The sequence below is a fragment of the Lolium rigidum genome, chromosome 3 (genome assembly GCF_022539505.1).
Source record: "Lolium rigidum isolate FL_2022 chromosome 3, APGP_CSIRO_Lrig_0.1, whole genome shotgun sequence".
NCBI lineage: Eukaryota > Viridiplantae > Streptophyta > Magnoliopsida > Poales > Poaceae > Lolium > Lolium rigidum.
In genome coordinates, this window is record NC_061510.1 from 405,110,844 (window position 1) to 405,129,898 (window position 19,055).

The following is a 19,055-nucleotide window of genomic DNA, read 5'->3' on the forward strand; positions in this document are numbered from 1 at the left end:
GTCAACATAGAGTAATATAACAAGTGCAATATGCAAGTATGTAGGAATCAATGCACAGTTCACACAAGTGTTTGCTTCTTGAGGTGGAGAGAGATAGGTGAACTGACTCAACAATGAAAGTAAAAGAATGGTCCTCATAGAGGAAAAGCATCGATTGCTATATTTGTGCTAGAGCTTTGATTTTGGAAACATGAAACAATTTTGTCAACGGTAGTAATAAAGCATATGTATCATGTAAATTATATCTTACAAATTGCAAGCCTCATGCATAGTATACTAATAGTGCCCGCACCTTGTCCTAATTAGCTTGGACTACCGGATCATCACAATGCACATGTTTTAACCAAGTGTCACAATGGGGTACCTCTATGCCGCCTGTACAAAGGTCTAAGGAGAAAGCTCGCATTGGATTTCTCGCTATTGATTATTCTCAACTTAGACATCCATACCGGGACAACATAGACAACAGATAATGGACTCCTCTTTTATGCATAAGCATGTAACAACAATTAATAATTTTCTCATTTGAGATTGAGGATATTTGTCCAAAACTGAAACTTCCACCATGGATCATGGCTTTAGTTAGCGGCCCAATGTTCTTCTCTAACAATATGCATGCTTAACCATAAGGTGGTAGATCGCTCTTACTTCAGACAAGACGAACATGCATAGCAACTCACATGAAATTCAACAAGAGTAGTTGATGGCATCCCCAGTGAACATGGTTATCGCACAACAAGCAACTTAATAAGAGATAAAGTGCATAATTACATATTCAATACCACAATAGTTTTTAAGCTATTTGTCCCATGAGCTATATATTGTAAAGGTGAATGATGGAATTTTAAAGGTAGCACTCAAGCAATTTACTTTGGAATGGCGGAGAAATACCATGTAGTAGGTAGGTATGGTGGACACAAATGGCATAGTGGTTGACTCAACTATTTTGGATGCATGAGAAGTATTCCCTCACGATACAAGGTTTAGGCTAGCAAGGTTTATTTGAAACAAACACAAGGATGAACCGGTGCAGCAAAACTCACATAAAAGACATATTGTAAACATTATAAGAATCTACACCGTCTTCCTTGTTGTTCAAACTCAATACTAGAAATTATCTAGACCTTAGAGAAACCAAATATGCAAACCAAATTTTAGCATGCTCTATGTATTTCTTCATTAATGGGTGCAAAGCATATGATGCAAGAGCTTAAACATGAGCACAACAATTGCCAAGTATCACATTACCCAAAACATTTATAGCAATTACTACATGTATCATTTTCCAATTCCAACCATATAACAATTTAACGAAGAAGAAACTTCGCCATGAATACTATGAAGAGAAGCTAAGTACATACTTGTCCATATGCTACAGCGGAGCGTGTCTCTCTCCCATAAAGTGAATGCTAGGATCCATTTTATTCAAACAAAACAAAAAAAACAAAAACAAACCGACGCTCCAAGCAAAGCACATAAGATGTGATGGAATAAAAATATAGTTTCAGGGGAGGAACCTGATAATGTTGTCGATGAAGAAGGGGATGCCTTGGGCATCCCCAAGCTTAGACGCTTGAGTCTTCTTAGAATATGCAGGGGTGAACCACCGGGGCATCCCCAAGCTTAGAGCTTTCACTCTCCTTGATCATGTTGCATCATACTCCTCTCTTGATCCTTGAAAACTTCCTCCACACCAAACTCGAAACAACTCATTAGAGGGTTAGTGCACAATAAAAATTAACATGTTCAGAGGTGACACAATCATTCTTAACACTTCTGGACATTGCATAAAGCTACTGGACATTAATGGATCAAAGAAATTCATCCAACATAGCAAAAGAGGCAATGCGAAATAAAAGGCAGAATCTGTCAAAACAGAACTGTTCGTATTGACGAATTTTAAAATGGTACCAGACTTGCTCAGATGAAAATGCCCAAATTGAATGAAAGTTGCGTACATATCTGAGGATCACTCACGTAAATTGGCATAATTTTATGAGTTACCTACAGAGAATTTTGCCCAGATTCGTGACAGCAAAGAAATCTGTTTCTGCGCAGTAATCCAAATCTAGTATGAACTTTTCTATCAACGACTTTACTTGGCACAATAAAACACTAAACTAAGATAAGGAGAGGTTGCTACAGTAGTACAACTTCCAAGACACAAAATAAAAACAAAGTACTGTAGGTAAAAACATGGGTTGTCTCCCATAAGCGCTTTTCTTTAACGCCTTTCAGCTAGGCGCAGAAAGTGTGTATCAAGTATTATCAAGAGATGGTGCATTCTCAGCGGGGTGCGGAGTTTTCTCAACCAGGCATAGTATATTAGATACATAAGTTTTAGCATCTCCCTTTTCATTAGTCTTAGGCGTGCTACTCTCATCAAACAGATTTTCAGGAACAAGCCAAGCATAGTTATTTTCTAGTGCATCATTCATAGCTAGGAGTTTACATGGTATTGGTGCTTTGATCTCCCCACCATCATCAATATTATTAGTGTATCTTATTCTATCCATGTCCATCTTTTCAAGGAGACTAACAAAATTAGTATGAGAACCAAGCATATTAAATTTAGCAAAGACCTTTCTAGCTTCTCTTGCTAGACCACCAAATTCTCTAAGAAGGGTTTCTAAAACAAAATCTTTCTTTTCCCCTTCTTCCATATCACCAAGTGTGAGAAACATGTGTTGGATTATAGGATTAAGATTAACAAATTTAGTTTCCAACAGAGCGAACTAAATGCGCAGCAGCAATTTCATAAGTAGGCGCAAGGTCTACCAAGTGTCTATCTTCGAAATTTTCAATGGTACTAACATGATTGAAGAATTCTTCTATATTATTTCTCCCAACTATAGACCCACGTCCTACCGGTATGTCTTTTGTGGTAAAATTAAAAGGAAACATGATGAATCAAGTAAAGTAAATGCAAGTAACTAATTTTTTTTGTGTTTTTGATATAGCAAACAAGATAGCAAATAAAGTAAAACTAGCAACTAATTTTTTTGTATTTCGATTTAGTGCAGCAAACAAAGTAGTAAATAAAACTAAGCAAGACAAAAACAAAGTAAAGAGATTGAGAAGTGGAGACTCCCCTTGCAGCGTGTCTTGATCTCCCCGGCAACGGCGCCGGAAAAAGAGCTTGATGGCGTGTAACTCACACGTTCGTTGGGAACCCCAAGAGGAAGGTATGATGCGCACAGCAGCAAGTTTTCCCTCGGAAAGAAACCAAGGTTTATCGAACCAGGAGGAGCCAAGAAGCACGTTGAAGATTGATGGCGGCGGGATGTAGTGCGGCGCAACACCAGAGATTCCGGCGCCAACGTGGAACCTGCACAACACAACCAAAGTACTTTGCCCCAACGAAACAGTGAGGTTGTCAATCTCACCGGCTTGCTGTAACAAAGGATTAACCGTATTGTGTGGAAGATGATTGTTTGCAGAAAACAGTAGAACAAGTATTGCGAGTAGATTGTATTTCAGTATAGAGAATTGGACCGGGGTCCACAGTTCACTAGAGGTGTCTCTCCCATAAGATAAACATCATGTTGGGTGAACAAATTACAGTTGGGCAATTGACAAATAAAGAGGGCATGACCATGCACATACATATCATGATGAGTATAGTGAGATTTAATTGGGCATTATGACAAAGTACATAGACCGCCATCCAACTGCATCTATGCCTAAAAAGTCCACCTTCAGGTTATCATCCGAACCCCCTCCAGTATTAAGTTGCAAAGCAACAGACAATTGCATTAAGTATGGTGCGTAATGTAATCAACAACTACATCCTTAGACATAGCATCAATGTTTTATCTCTAGTGGCAACAGCACAACACAACCTTAGAACTTTCTCGTCACTCGTCCCGGTGTCAATGCAGGCATGAACCCACTATCGAGCATAAATACTCCCTCTTGGAGTTACAAGCATCTACTTGGCCAGAGCATCTACTAGTAACGGAGAGCATGCAAGATCATAAACAACACAGAGATATAACTTTGATAATCAACATAACAAGTATTCTCTATTCATCGGATCCCAACAAACGCAACATATAGAATTACAGATAGATGATCTTGATCATGATAGGCAGCTCACAAGATCCGACAATGAAGCACAATGGGGAGAAGACAACCATCTAGCTACTGCTATGGACCCATAGTCCAGGGGTAGACTACTCACACATCACTCCGGAGGCGACCATGGCGGCGTAGAGTCCTCCGGGAGATGAATCCCCTCTCCGGCAGGGTGCCGGAGGCGATCTCCTGGATCCCCCGAGATGGGATCGGCGGCGGCGGCGTCTCAGTAAGGTTTTCCGTATCGTGGCTCTCGGTACTGGGGGTTTCGCGACGGAGGCTATTTGTAGGCGGAAGGGCAGGTCAAGAGGCGGCACGAGGGCCCCACACCACAGGGCCACGCGGCCAAGGGGGGGGGGCGCCGCCCTAGGGTGTGGCCCCTCGTGGCCCCTCTTCGTCTCCTCTTCGGACTTCTGGAAGCTTCGTGGCAAAATAGGACCCTGTGCGTTGATTTCGTCCAATTCCGAGAATATTTCGTTACTAGGATTTCTAAAACCAAAAACAGCAGTAAAACAACGAATCGGCACTTCGGCATCTTGTTAATAGGTTAGTTCCAGAAAATGCACGAATATGACATAAAGTGTGCATAAAACATGTAGATAACATCAATAATGTGGCATGGAACATAAGAAATTATCGATACGTTGGAGACGTATCACAAGGCAAGCTAATATTTTTGCAAGTGCAAAGCTCTCTTGAGCAAGACACCATTTACTTTACATTATGTGCAATGATCCCATCCCAAGTTTTACCCTTCAAGATTTTACTTGGTTTATCAAAGATTACTTTTATAGTTAACTTTGGTCTAATATAGAGTAGAGCAAGAGTATCAAACTTAGCCTAAAAAGCTTATGAGATAAGTAGCACTCCTCATGACTAGTGGCTAGTGCTAACAAATAAAATTGACTACTTTAGATGGGAACTGGTGAAGTGAAATGACTTTGAAAGTTTTGAAGTGGTGAATTTGATAAAAACTGATGGTGGGTTTCGATGCGATACCTTTCCAATTTACAAGTACCCCCACAATACCTGATTATGGGTAGGGCTTAACTAGAAGTTTATGTGTCTTAGTAAGGGTTCCTTCTAAACAAGCGTCATAGGGGTTATGCCGAGGCTGCCTCCGTTGAAAGTGAACTGATGTGAAATGACGTGAAATGAGGTGAATGTACGGCCCAAGCCCTGTGCAGTTCCCAGGCTGACGGTTTGTCTTCACTGGGAGGCTAAGCTCATGGGGAGAGGTGCCTATACTAGGATATGTAAGTGAAAGGTTAGGGTTGATGATCCGCGTACTGAGTTACGATTATTCAGAGTTATCTCTGATGGATGTAATCAAATATTATGGCACAAGTGTGCAACCTCTGCAGAGTGCAAATCTATTCGAATAGCCGTGTCCACAGTTACGGACGATTGAAAAGGCCATACTGTTCCGTTGTCAGATGTTTCATGAAAAGGGTTGATGAGTTACATGGTGACTTGACTTGAATCACAACTGAGTTGTGGGAATGACACTAATGTTCCCACTGGAGTTAGTTAGCGAAGGAAGAGTCTTTTATTAAATGCTTATGAACTAAAATTGGCTTTATGCAAATAAACCTAGAGCTTAGCACCCTTTGAATAATTTTTTTTTTGAAGTAACCCTTTGAATAAAATTGATAAGTACTTACATTAGTATTAGTTTGCGAGTACTTTAAAAGTACTCACGGCTGTGTCCCTGGCTATTCCAATGACCAGACTATGAAGAGGAGCAACAATACGAAGATGACGGCCAACAGGACGTCTACACCAACTAGGAGTTCTTCTAACGTCAAGCGTTGGCCTGTGGATTAGATAGTCCACCTCTATTACGCTTCCGCTATTTGTGATGTTCTTTGATCAATAGATCAACTATTATTGTAATATTGAATCATGTGATCTACTTTTGTAAGACGATTATGGTTTGTAATGAATGATGACTTATGATATCAACTGTTATGTCTCGCAACAACAATATTTCTGGGATTGCGATGTATGACATAATAGGCATCTGGACTTAAAAATCCGGGTGTTGACAGTGTCACAAGCCTCATGAGTTGAGCTATTGGTGACCAAGACTTAGCGCATGCGATCAATTGAGGTATTCCGGCTTGAATGAAGCATGAGTGTTCTCATGAAGATCAAGCGGGATGCGGTCAAATTCTATCGCCCTCTTATGGTGTCGGTGTCGGGTCATGATGTGAAAAGGGAAAGGAAGAGGGTGACAAGGGAACTCGAAGACGTATTTTGGAGGAGCGCAACAAGGTAGTCTTCCCTTTTAGCTTTTTCTTGAGTATATGACCCCGCACTATTAAGAGGGGGTCGAAGTCGTCACTTGGTTCATTGGCTCAAATCACTCATCTCCATTTTATCAACATTTTCCATCCTTTTTCCACCACCAAATTCAACCTTTTGGTTCTTCCATTTTTCCAGTTTTCGTTCTCACTTAATTTTTTTCTTCTCTAAAATTCTCTCCCGGGTCCGCCTCTAGTTCCGGACCTCCCTTGTGGAGGTAGGCAATACCAATCATTGTCAAGACCCAGAGAAATCTTAAGAAGGGACTAGAAGTTAGATATCCCACTCTCAAGGATTGTGAAAAATTCTAGTTTATAGTTGGACGGTATTATACCTTTAACCATTTCTTTGTTATTGATGATGACACTGTAGCTAGTTGTGGACTAATATTACCTACAAGTGTCATACATAGGCTTTAGTCCATATGTGATGTTGGACGATGATTGGAGACCACCCCCCCCCATTTGCTAAAGAATAGGTGTGCCAGCCTTTTCCTTTTATTCCTCTCTTATTTACGTTTGAGTGAAATAGGAATAACCGCGCTACAAAGAGGAGATGTCTCGACAAGCTTGATGGGGATGTTTACCCAAACCGAATACACATCCTACTACGATATATCAGCATCAGACAAAGAAAAGAAAGTTTAGCACTTTGGAGAAAAAGCTTTTCGAAGAGTGTCTACGAAATCGGTCCAAGATTGGTGCCACCGATTCTCGTACCGACTTGTTCCATCGAGGTACGTACCATATTCGGTCATGACCGTTTTAGACCGTTGGGTCTGATACCAACTTTGGTGCACCGACCTGTTTGGTTGGCCACAAATCCAATCAAAACGGAACCTATTAACTAACTCAGGCACAAACGCAGTCAGGTCCCCTGACTTGCTACCGAATTGCACACATGAAACCCTCCTCACAACCGCTAGTTTCTTCCTTAAGCAATAAAAATCATTTCTTTGTCCTTGAGGAGGTTAGGTCAACCATTCATACCCATTACCTTGAAGCTCTCTCGACCTCACTTCATTGTTGAAACAAAGTAGCTTGCGGATCTCCCTTTCTACCAAATCAATTCCAAATACCTTTGGTAGAAAGCAACAAGAGGTCCCGATCTTCCCCATTGAGTTCATCGAGTTTGCTTGTTTCTCTTGTGTTTGTGGGAAACCATACGCGACTATGGTTGCCTAGAGGCTCACGGCTTGTGATTTTCCTCGTGAAAAATTTGTGAGGGTTTGTAGACGCCTTAATGATCTAACACTACTGATTGAGCTATTACTTTGTGGGATATGATATCGGAGAACAAGGTAAGCCTTTGCGGTATTGGAAATCTTTTGAGGTTTCTCTCACCACTCCACCGGTGACATAGTCCCGCCCCACACCACTCCGAAGGGAGGCGCTGAGCAGCTCAGGTATGCGCTCGGGCACTTACACTGCTTGGGCTTGACCGTCGGTATCCACACAAGCAGAGGTGGCGCATAGCAGGATCAACACTAGCTACAGCAGGACAATAGGCCAAAAAGGTGTGCTCTCTGCGCATCGACTAGGCCACTACTAAACAACAAATTGCTTCTAATTTTTGTATTCTACAATTCTAGTTTTGGAATTTGGACAGTGTCTACAACCGGAGATTTTTTTTAAATGTCAATAAATACCTTATATAATTTTTTATATGTTTAAGTTGTAACTCTGGAATTTATTAAGAAGCGAAAATGTGCAATTGAAACCATTTTTTTGGGACACATAGAGCAAAGAAGAATGTATCTTCTTCATCACCGAAGACGATGGTATTTTGTTGACATGCCTTGATTTTGCACCACCGGTCCAGTTCGATACTGAGAGTGAGACAGAAACTGAAGATGCAACACCACACCCACCATCACCCCATTCGACATATCGAGGGTCACATGATGATCACTTCCCCCCAAGGATTCCTATTTCAAGTTAGCACTACAAGGAAAAGGCCTATAGCCGCACGGGTTACCACTGACATGCTAAACTTTAGGTACGCCGGTGCTATTACCGCTAGTTCAACACTATATAGGGGCGCCGGTGATGCCGAAATTCCACCGGCGTACCAAAACTTTGGTGCGCCGATGGTCGACGAGTTTCAGGCCAGGCAAAAATGGCAGCTCCTCTTGCCACCGATTACCACCGGCGCACCAATATGGTGGTGCGCGGGCGGTAAGAGGAGCTAAGATTTTTCCTCCACCCCCCCCCCCCCCCCCGAATCGCCTTTTCAGTTTTCAAAATAACAAAAGAAAATGATTAAAGTTCCAAAAAATAAAATCCTTCGAAATGCCCATGAGTTATGTCATCTAGTTTTAATGAAAGTTTAAAAACATGAATTTCGATATATTATGCAAAATCGCGTCATGTTTTGGTAAAATAGGATTTCTGATTGTATACGACCTCCGGTGAAAAACTTTTTTATATCAAAATCTATCTACGTAAAAGATAAGAGTTAGGTGCGCTGATGATAACTCATGTTACCACCGGCTTGTTCCCACCAGCGTACGCTGGTGCGCTGGCGATAGCGGAAAATGGTGCACCGGGATAAGGGTTTTCCCTAGTAGTGTAGTGAAGCTGACATAGTTGAAACATTTATGGGAATGCGGGAGCTTGGAGTTAATAAAACATAGTGATGTAATTTTCTATTTATGATATATTCCACCCTCTAAGATTCTTTTCATGTATTGAATAATTTGTATATTGAACTTTAATGTTCAATCATTTAATATTTTATATCATTCATTTGGCCAACTTTAATCACAATTGGGGGAGAGCAATTTTTTGAGGTGTTGGTGTGCCCACCCTCCGATTTTTTTCATATGTCCCGCCACCGGGTAATGCCAAGATGCTCCTAACGTTAGGTAGTACAACTCACTAACAGGGTCATACTTAAGATTGACTGCCTTGGGGTGACAAAGAAAGTTAGACAAAATACAAATAATTAACTAAGAGCTACATTGGGGAACTTTTTTTGTTTTGAGAAAATGTCTCAATACATTTTCAAAGCACTATCACAAACATCGTAATAGGGAAGGCAATAAGAATGCACATGAGCTAGCTACTATAATTTCATTGACCATGTTGATAGTTTTAGGGATAGGGACCACCTTGGCTTTATTTTTTCAAAACTGATAAATGATGGAAGTTTGTTAGAGAATCAAATAACCTCGTTAAATGGATTCCCCTCAAAAAAGAAGATAAGGGTCACACGCCCATGTAATGTGCCGATCATTAGGAAATCCAATAGTATATGAAGTCAATAGTTTTATCGGAGCAAATTTTTACTGCCAATTTGACCAAAAGTATATCAGAAAAATGGCAGGCAAATATATGTTATTGAAAGCCTTTTTGAATCACCATCACAAACATCGTAATAGGGAAGGCAATAAGAATGCACATGAGCTAGCTACTATAATTTCATTGAGCATGTTGAAAGTTTTCAGGATAGTGACCACCTTGTGGTGCGCGGCCTCGGGGCTAGCATGTTCTGCTTGGTTTGTTCTAGTTCTCGGCAGTGTGCGTGGTTTCAGGACCAGTGTGGATGCCAGAGCGACCGCTTCACGGTTTTTTTTTTCTATTTTGAGTGTTGCCCCTTCTTGCTTGGATGGGAGCGTTGGCGGCTCGTGTCGTGCGCAGCCTCGGGACCGGTGTGTGGTTCTTTGGTTGTAAGGTTTTTGCCAGTGGTGGTTTTTCTTGTCTGACTTCCCTTATAAACCAGACACGGTGTCATGTCCGTATCAGTTTTCAGCCAATTTTCCTTATAGATTGGCCAAATTTCCCTCTTCTTAATGAATAGGTAAAGCTCGTGCCGGTTGCTCCAAAAAGAAAATTCAAATCTGAATGCAACGGTGTGATTTCTACAGCGCATAACAAAGTTTTTTTATCAAACAATTATCAAACTTACATCTCAAAATGCGCATGTTCCATCTAATGGAGGACGGAGAGGGTGGCGATCGATCACAGTGAACCAGGATCAGTCCTCTCATCTTCAAAATCAGGAACGTGGTGCTCGAAGTCATAATCATCCCACTCGAAATCGGAACCGTAGCGGAAGCGGAATTCCTCGTCACACTCGAGCGTCATGGTCTTGATCCGGGCGAATTTCGATCGCAGGGCATGTTCCTCCTCGTCGTTGGCCACGAAGCAGTTCCACACGCGAAGAACCTCCAGTACAGGGCAGTTATCAAGGAAGTCAGTCAGCTCTTCCACGGTGATGTAAGCGTTGTCAAGTTCAAGGGAACGGAGCTCCATCAGAGGCGACTCTCTCATCGCCCTGGTAAGCGGTTTGCTGAACACATCGGAGCAGGATACAAGGCGAAGGGTAGTAAGGGACGGGGACCTTTCCACGATGTACTTTACGAGCTCATGGCTGACAAACCGCATCCCGGCGAACACTCGAAGCTGTCCATCGGAGCGGTCGACGGCCGCCTTCGCCATCATGCACAGGACGGATTCATCCTTGCCGAGCAGGGCATCGTGGTTCTCCATGTCCACGACACGCCACACGTCAGGAAGCTTCGCCGCCTCGAGCCACGAACGGCAGACGAAGCCAGCGCCCATGACCGTGAGGACGTCGACGGCGCCGAGCATGACAAAGACCGAACAGAGCACGTCGAGGGGCAGAAGCGACCAGTCCCTCGCCGGCGGCTCCTCCTGCACCGGCGGTGTTGCAGCGTCCATCGACATATCTCCTGCGATTCAGAGCGTCTGCTGAATTCAGAAATCACAACCAGGTGAAGAAAAGTGGAGTAAAACAGTTAAGAGTGCGGCTCGATGGTGCGCACATACCTTCTCCGGTAGAGCGTTTCGCTATTGGCGGCCAAGAAGGATTGGCTGAAGCTCGACCTGGAGTACATATGTGTATGCCTTGCATCAAGTGGAAACCAATTTATAGAGACGAAGCAGGGCCTTGAACCGTGGGACTTTGAAGACGGAAGGCCCTGCTCGCGAGTCGGGGCAGCGTCTTGGGAACCAGCAACAGACTGAACGGTCATGCGACCTCTCACGTTCTGGGCCAAATCGCGTGCCAACCTAGGGAACTAGTATCAGACCTCTAGGAACTTGAGTAACATTACGCTGTGCAGTCTGCACCTTCAGCAAAAAATAGAACTTCCTTCTCTTTCAACAAACATCCTGTTCAATCCTACTGGATTCGAAAAATGTAGGATTAGCGAAAGAGCTGAACTGAACCAAGAGGTTTAAAAGCATATGCAAGTTATCTGGAGCATACCTGGTCACGCTAGGATTTTTATAGAATCTTCAATTGGATGTCTGTTTTATTTGCAGATATTATAATAAATGGTTTTGAAGCGATGTTAAATTACTAAGACTTTTTAAGTTATATGACTATCTGACATGTGTGGAAGCATGAGACATTGGTAGGCACCCAAGCGGTGTGCTAGCTATGTAAAAGTGATACGGTTTGTATCAATATCAAGGGCTTGCGTCAAAAGCGTTCTTTACAACAACAAAAGTCACCAAACACAAAGCCAGCTATATTTATTTTTTCACTCGCAATGCATATTAGATACCACCTTCTTACTCCCTCTCTCCCATATTAGTATGTTGCAACACCAAGATATAATTCACAAATAAACCCTAGTTAAGGTACAATGAACTATGGAGTAGTATTGCCAAGATACAACGGGGGAAAAGTGCAAAGCCATAACTCAAACAATTAAAAAACCACATATACATTTGGGAAGGTCTTTTTATGGAGAACATTACTCAATACATCTGCAAAGTTCCATCATAAATAAAGAAGATAGAGAGTGCAGCGTCATACAAGGTACCGATCATAATGATTACAAAATAACCTACCTACTCTAGCGATGCTTAATCTCCCTTGTCTTCAGAAATAATCATGGTAAGTCGACTTCATGCATAGCTCCAAGACCCATAGTCGTACCAGTCTTCACCAATGCACTCACCAACACAGTCGTATGTCAGGGTCTTGATACGGGCACACTTAGCTCGCAGGACCGGCTCGTCTTCCTCGTCCATCCCTAAGCAATCACGCACCGTAAGAACCTCTAGGACCGGACAATTCTCAAGGATGGCGATTAGTTCTTCCACGAGGAGGTCAATGTTGTCAAGTTCAAGGGACCGGAGCTTGCTCAGAGGTGACTTTGTTATAACACCGTCAAGTCGTGCACTAAAGACCTTCCAACAGTGTATCTTCCAACATTGTACAAGCCGAAGGGTAGTCAGCGAAGGTGACCTGCAAAAAAGTAGGGCAATCTTTTGAGTGGAGTTATTGTGAAAACAATAGCTCAAATTAACTGACTTTGGGAGGCCCAAAGGCAGGTGACATCGAGTCACCGACATGTGGGGCCGGCCTATGTAGTATTTAGTTAGCACTAGCATCGTGTTAAAAAAAGTTAGCACTAGCAAACATGATGTAGAAACCGTTTCATCAAGCTGTAATTCATTAGCAGAATACTATTAGAACTGCAAGCAATTGACGAAAGAAAACACACCTTTCCACCATGTACTGCATGAGCTCGTCGGTGACAAACGACCTCCCGGCAAACTCCCGAAGCTGTCCATCGGAACGGTCGACGGCTGCTTTCGCCATCGCGCATAAGTCAGCACGTTCCTTCTTGTCGTACTTGAACATGATATTGTGGTACCCCATGTCCACGACACGCCACACGTCTGGCACCTTGGCGGCTTGGAGCCAGGAGCGGCACACGAGGCCGGCGCCCCTGAGGACGTCTACTGCGGTGAGCCTGACGAATACTGAGGCAAGCACGTCGAGGGGCAGGAGCGACCAGTCCCTGGCTGGCGGCTCCTCCGGCGCGGATGGCGGCGGCGCAGCGGCGTCCATATCTCCTGCGATTTGGAAACCCAAAACAGCCCGAACGTCTGATAGTATGATCTGAGAAGTTGGTGGTCCTACTACGTTGGTGGTCCTACTACGTTGGTGCGCCGCCTGGTCGCTCCCCTGGATCGGTACCGTCCAACATATTTACCGCTCCTTCCGAAATCGTCAGAATCGAAATCGATCCGATTACAATGTCAAATCGTTCTACTGCTCCTACTATATTGCTGATTTAACCAAGCAATATATAACGAGTCAGAGAAATCAATCTGGACAGGAGACTAGACGAAGAATCAGCATACTCCAATTACAACATCGATCCAATTGGCGGAGTAGCTAGCTAGCACAAGCAGACACAATCAGAAATCGATCCAATTACAACATCCACTTTTTCTAAGAGCATCTTGCCACCCCTCTTCCCCGCCGCCGCGCGCCTAGCTGCGGAAAGAGTCCGGCAATCGAGATACGAGATGCCGCCGATGAGAATTATCTCACGCTTGATTCCTCGCTTCTCTCCCTCAGGGCACCGCTTCGCCTCTACTGGTCGACCTCTCCACAATGCATCTGCGTCACCTCGCTGGAAGCCATCAGAGATTGCACAGCAAGTTGCTCCGAGCTTTCCTACAGCCAGCCCACCGACCCGTCGTGTTTCCCGGTGAGTTCTCTTCTTCCCATATAGTAGTACTAAGAGCAAGTACAATAGAGTCCAGTCAGCTGACTATAAGACATTAAATAATATATTTTAGATGAGTTGGAGGAGAGAGAAGAGGAGAGAGAAGGGAGGTGTGCTACTATGCAATAGCCAGCTCTTGCACGTGCTCCTAGGCACCTTGTGAGAGTGAAAGGTGAGCCCATATATTAGTAAAGTACTTACATTTTTATAGTCAACTATTGTACATGTTAGCTATATGATGACTACAAATGATATGACATCTTGTTATAGCCAACAGTTGGCTATACTATTGGAATTGCTCTAAGCTTATTATACATTTAATTGTTTGGTTGTTTACCGGTAGAAGATCTGTATCGCGAACATTCCTATGTTGATTGTTTTTCAAGGAAAAATTAATTCCATATGACTTTCTAACCAGAGGCCCAAAGATTGAAATTTATTTCAAGCTTAGATACAGCCATTTCAATCCTGAATGATGATACCATCTTATTTATGCCGGATGCTGAAAATTCGCTCTCTGTACTCTTCCTGATAGATTTCCTCGTCGGCATCGGCACATGGCCAGCAGCAGCGGAGTAAAAGGCGAGGAATTGCCTAAACCCCTTTCTGCCAAGGATTTTATTATTTCCCTGGGCATGGAAAACGTGAAGAATGTCGATACAACCAAGGTCATTACTCGTTATACCTATGTCCCTCCTGCCGATAGTGTTCAAGATGAGACGAAACCAAGTAGTGTTGACAAAGAGAGCTTGGCTGCACCGGAGCCTGATTATGTAATGGAGATATTTCCAAATAGCAGCCATCGCGATGGTTCCATATACAGCGGCACAGATGATTGGAAAATCGACTATCGTATTGCTGACCGCAATGAGAGTAAGTGATCAATCTCTTTTCCTTTTTATAATGTTTGTTATTAGGGATTTTTTTTTCATGCTATAGGGTCAACTGATATATTGTCTCCTACAATCTCGATGTTAATTTTGCTTCTCTCTCTGTCTACTTTATTTACTAATTAATGGCGGTGCGATGATACCTACAAAGGGAAGTCTTGTTGAATGGTACCTAGGGGTTTCATTAAGTTGCTGTTTGCAAATGTTGGAAACATCTAACAATTGCGCCTTTGGCACATTGCAGCTTGCGCCAGTGGCCATTGTCTTTGTCTGCCCCTGTCACTCCTCATTTCTTGCCCTTAGCCCACCACGCCCCGGGGCCCAGGATAGCATATTTCTTGTTGTGATTCACCAGACATTATATCTCCAGTGTTTTCTGATTGTCCAGATAACTCCCAAAAATCATTTTCTAGTTCATCTTTGCCCTGCTTCCCTCTCAAAAAAAAAAAAATCCCCCAAAAATTGCTCAGTTCATTCCAGAATGATGTTCATCTTTTGTATTCCTCATAAAAGCCTGTTTTATGTTGAACATTTGTGTGATAGATGGCATAATGTCCTGTGCTAGGGCGTTTCAATTCTCTTTAGCATGTATGTCTGCATAAAAAAGGTCAACCAGGTTTGGTGCTCCCTACATATGCAGATAGTCATGGAAAATTATAAAAACATTTATAATGATATGATGTTGTCTACAACAACGTCAACGAAAACATCAAAGTCTCTTTCCCAAGCAAGTTGGGGTAGGGTAGGATATGTTGTCTACCATCGGGAAAAAGTCAACATAAAATAGGACTTATAAAAAGATAAACAAAAGAAAATAAATTTCATCAGTGGATGAAATGACCTGTCTTGGTAGTTCTTGGAGTAGAGTGAACTGAGGAATTGTTTTGGGGGGTTATGCAATAAATGGACCTTTTCCTTCCTGAGGTGATTAGATATTACTCTTTTCTTAGAGTTCCAGTCCATTGCATGGCAACAAGACGAAAATAATCACTGACCAATCTTTTCAGAGCACATGCCCTCTGCATGATTTGAGGAAGGTAGGGATACAAAAAAAAAAAACGAGACCCATGGGCACTAGCACCCAGGGCTTATTCTTATAGAAGAAGCTCAATGAGCCGCAAATCCGCGTCCGAGGAGATTCGAACCCGGGTTGCGGGGTAGCCACCAACTCGAGCTAACCATCTGACCCTCTGGTCATTCTCAGGAAGGTAGGGATACAACCGTGCAACTCTGTGCAGCCAAATCCCCTTCCTTCTCATCCTCCTCGCACTGTTCTGATTCTTCAGGCTTCTCGTTGCTCTCCAGCAAGAGGCACCAGTCTCCATCCATATGAGCATTTTCAGTGTGACTGCTAATGTCTTCAGTCCTGACACCCACCGATTGTAGTATTCCAAATTTCATGCTGGACAAAGCAGTGTCCAGGTCCAGCTCTTAACCATGGGGTCATGTTTTGCCAAATGAGCGACAAGTTCTTCCAGTTGCCATTCTGAAACCACAAATGTTTTCTGAGTTTTCAAAACAACCGCATAGCTGCTGTACTGAACATTTAAGCACACCATGTTTATTACTAATCCAAAACCGAACCACTACATGGATATCTATGATTTTAGCTAGAACTTCCCACTTTCTATTAGAGACCACACACTGGAAAAACGTATGTTGGATGGACTCCTTGCCTGTACAAGGCAAACATGATAGATCTAGGACTCCTGATATTACTTTCTTTTTCCTTGGCTTTTCCTAGAAAAAAAACTTTTCACATGAGCAAAATTCTTACTAAAAAGAACATCATAGTTTCACTTGGATGAGAGGGAATAGGACCATGGAATCGTTTAAACGTCATGTTAACTTTTCGTATGGCAAACATTGGTTTCTTTTATTACTTCCCAATTCTAATAAAATTTATATTTTTCTATGAAGCTTGGCTGGAGGCAATGATGTTTTCAGATCCCACAGATTGCAGAATGCACAATGGAATTTGTGAGTCACATGCAAGTCGTCACATGTTGCAGTTTTTGTCATTAAGGTTGGCTAAAATTCCTGCGGAGCTTGGCTCAGTCGAGTTGTATGGATACTTCGCAGCCCGGGATAATATGAATCCATTACTTAATTATATCGTCCACTTTAGCAGGGATGATCCCATCATCGTGAAGCAGGTGTGCACATTTATACATGTCTGAATTTATTTCAATGAATAATAAGTCTATTAATAACCCATCATAAGCAAGCATTTGGGTCCATGAGCTCTTATTGATCCAAGAAAAAGCATCGTCCATGACCATAAGCCACTGCTATAGGAAGTGTTGTATTATGAAATGATGATTTGCTATAAGAACAAATATAAAATATGAAACTCTTAAGTATCACTATCAAATAGAATATTTCTGGACTCTTTGTTGCTACCAATTAAATCTTGAAAACATTGATTCCCTTTATTTATAGGCATATAAACATGCATAACATGAATGATCCCACCACATCTTATTTCTTATAGGCTTATCTAATTAAGTATTTTGGATCGAAAACAAAATCTAATAAATAGCAGGGGCCAGTTTCCCTCTGTAACACCGTTATCTTTGTTTGATATGTGGAAAAAATCTTGGCCATCAATTATAAAACAAGCCTTTAACTGAAATCTAAATATTGCTACAAGTAAATCATGGTAAGAAACGTTTTCAGATTTAGATATTTCTTACTTTTAGTTGATTATGTAGGGTTCTCTCATCCACATGGCTGGCCCTAAGCGAGCAATCGAATTGGTCGGTACTATTCTAATTGAATATGACATGAAGATCAAGGCAAGCGAACATGAAAAAGAAGATCTACAGGTGATCGATGGTATATCATGCTTGGATAACATAGACACATGGGATCGTACCCCGTTCACATTTCGCATCCAAGGCGATTGTGGTGCAATTGATGTAGGTGTCTCACGTCTTAGCTTTGCGTATGAGGCGACCGTAGAAGTTGTTGTATCACAAGTGCAAAGCAGTTTCAGCATGTGTATCGGTTGTTTTACCAGTGGCTTAGATGAAGAAATCCGGCTCTTTGATGGTGCTATTGGTGAGTCACGTGCCTTAAAGAGGTCTGTGGTTGCTGTAGCAAGCGATGATGAGATGGAATTGAAGTTGAAGGTAGCCGCTGACTCGGGCATCCCTGCTGAATATAGCTGTTGCTTCCAGTCGAAGCAGCATGGGTGTGCCACTCAAGAGATATACACTGGTTTTGCATTAATTGCAGTGAAGGTGACTTGGTCTACTTTGAATAAGCCAAGAAAAGGCAAAGAAGCTAAGGCAGTTTAGTGTTGTGGGACTGTGGCAGCGACCAAACACTCTACTACTAATGATATTAAATTAGATTTGGCAACTTCGGGTCGTAATCAAAACAAACCAGTGTAAAAAAGTAAACATTTGACCTGTCTATACTTGGGATTGTTTGAGGAGGGAAGATACATGGGTATGCCCACCTGAAGGAATCTTGAAAATCAACGTAGATGCAGCCTATAATGTAAGGGCATCTCCAACCGCGCGACCCAAACGGACGTCCCTTTCGGGTCGTTTGGGTCGTCGCGCGGACACGCGGATGTCACCCGGACACCCACACACGTCCGGCTACATTTTTAATCCCCAACGCACATACGACCCAAACTGAAAAGTAGACCAAACAGAGGCAGAGGCAGAGGCCGGGCAACGGCGTGGGCGTGGCGAGGCCGGCGAGGGCAGGGCGTGCGTGGCGAGCCCGGCGACGGCGCGACCATGGCGAGGCGAGCCCCGCGCGGCCAGGACCTCCGCCATCCGCTCCCTCCTCGCCACGGGCGCTGCCCCGTTCTCCGCGGGCGCGGCCCCGTTCCTCGCCGCCGACCTCCCCTGTCACGGCCGCTCCCACGGCAGCTGGGCGGCCTCCTCGACGCGGCCTGGCCCCTGCAGAGGCGGCCCGAGGTGCGGCGCGGCCTGGCCCCTGCGCGGCGAGCTCCGCCCACGCCCGTTCGTCGCCCAAGCTCGACGCGGGCACGGCCCCGTCCGCCGCTGCGGGCGCTGCCGCTGCTCCTTGTTGAGGTCGTTCACGAAGAAGTAGTCTAGGCGCAGCTGATCCCCCTGTTGTCGGCGCTGATTCGTGCTGATTCGTGCGTGCATGTCTGGCTGCTGCTGCCTACGCGCGCGGCTGCTAGCTGCTAGAGCTTGGTGCTTTGCTGCGAGCGGGGACGTTGTCCAGTACAGCTCGGCCACAGCACAGCTCAACCAAAGCGTAGTGAAGGCGCGCGGCGGCGTGGCTCGCGACGC

At 43.6% G+C, this 19,055-nt stretch overlaps 3 protein-coding genes across 3 annotated transcripts; 1 reads left to right on the top strand and 2 right to left on the bottom strand.

Moving 5' to 3' along the window:
* Nucleotides 1–10,346: 10,346 nt before the first annotated feature.
* On the bottom strand, nt 10,347–11,069 carry LOC124697801 (putative F-box/LRR-repeat protein 23). The gene has a single exon (XM_047230340.1). It carries the CDS (start codon nt 11,067–11,069, stop codon nt 10,347–10,349), a length of 723 nt encoding a protein of 240 aa, XP_047086296.1.
* A 1,197-nt stretch (nt 11,070–12,266) lies between these two features.
* LOC124697802 (F-box protein SKIP19-like) lies at nt 12,267–13,218 on the bottom strand. The gene is made up of 2 exons (XM_047230341.1): nt 12,869–13,218; nt 12,267–12,609 (listed from the first exon to the last, which is right to left on the bottom strand). Exons 1-2 carry the CDS (start codon nt 13,216–13,218, stop codon nt 12,267–12,269), a joined length of 693 nt encoding a protein of 230 aa, XP_047086297.1.
* Nucleotides 13,219–14,442: 1,224 nt separating this feature from the next.
* Nucleotides 14,443–18,077, top strand: LOC124697803. The gene is made up of 3 exons (XM_047230342.1): nt 14,443–14,758; nt 16,696–16,931; nt 17,490–18,077. Exons 1-3 carry the CDS (start codon nt 14,443–14,445, stop codon nt 18,075–18,077), a joined length of 1,140 nt encoding a protein of 379 aa, XP_047086298.1.
* The last annotated feature ends 978 nt before the right edge of the window (nt 18,078–19,055 follow it).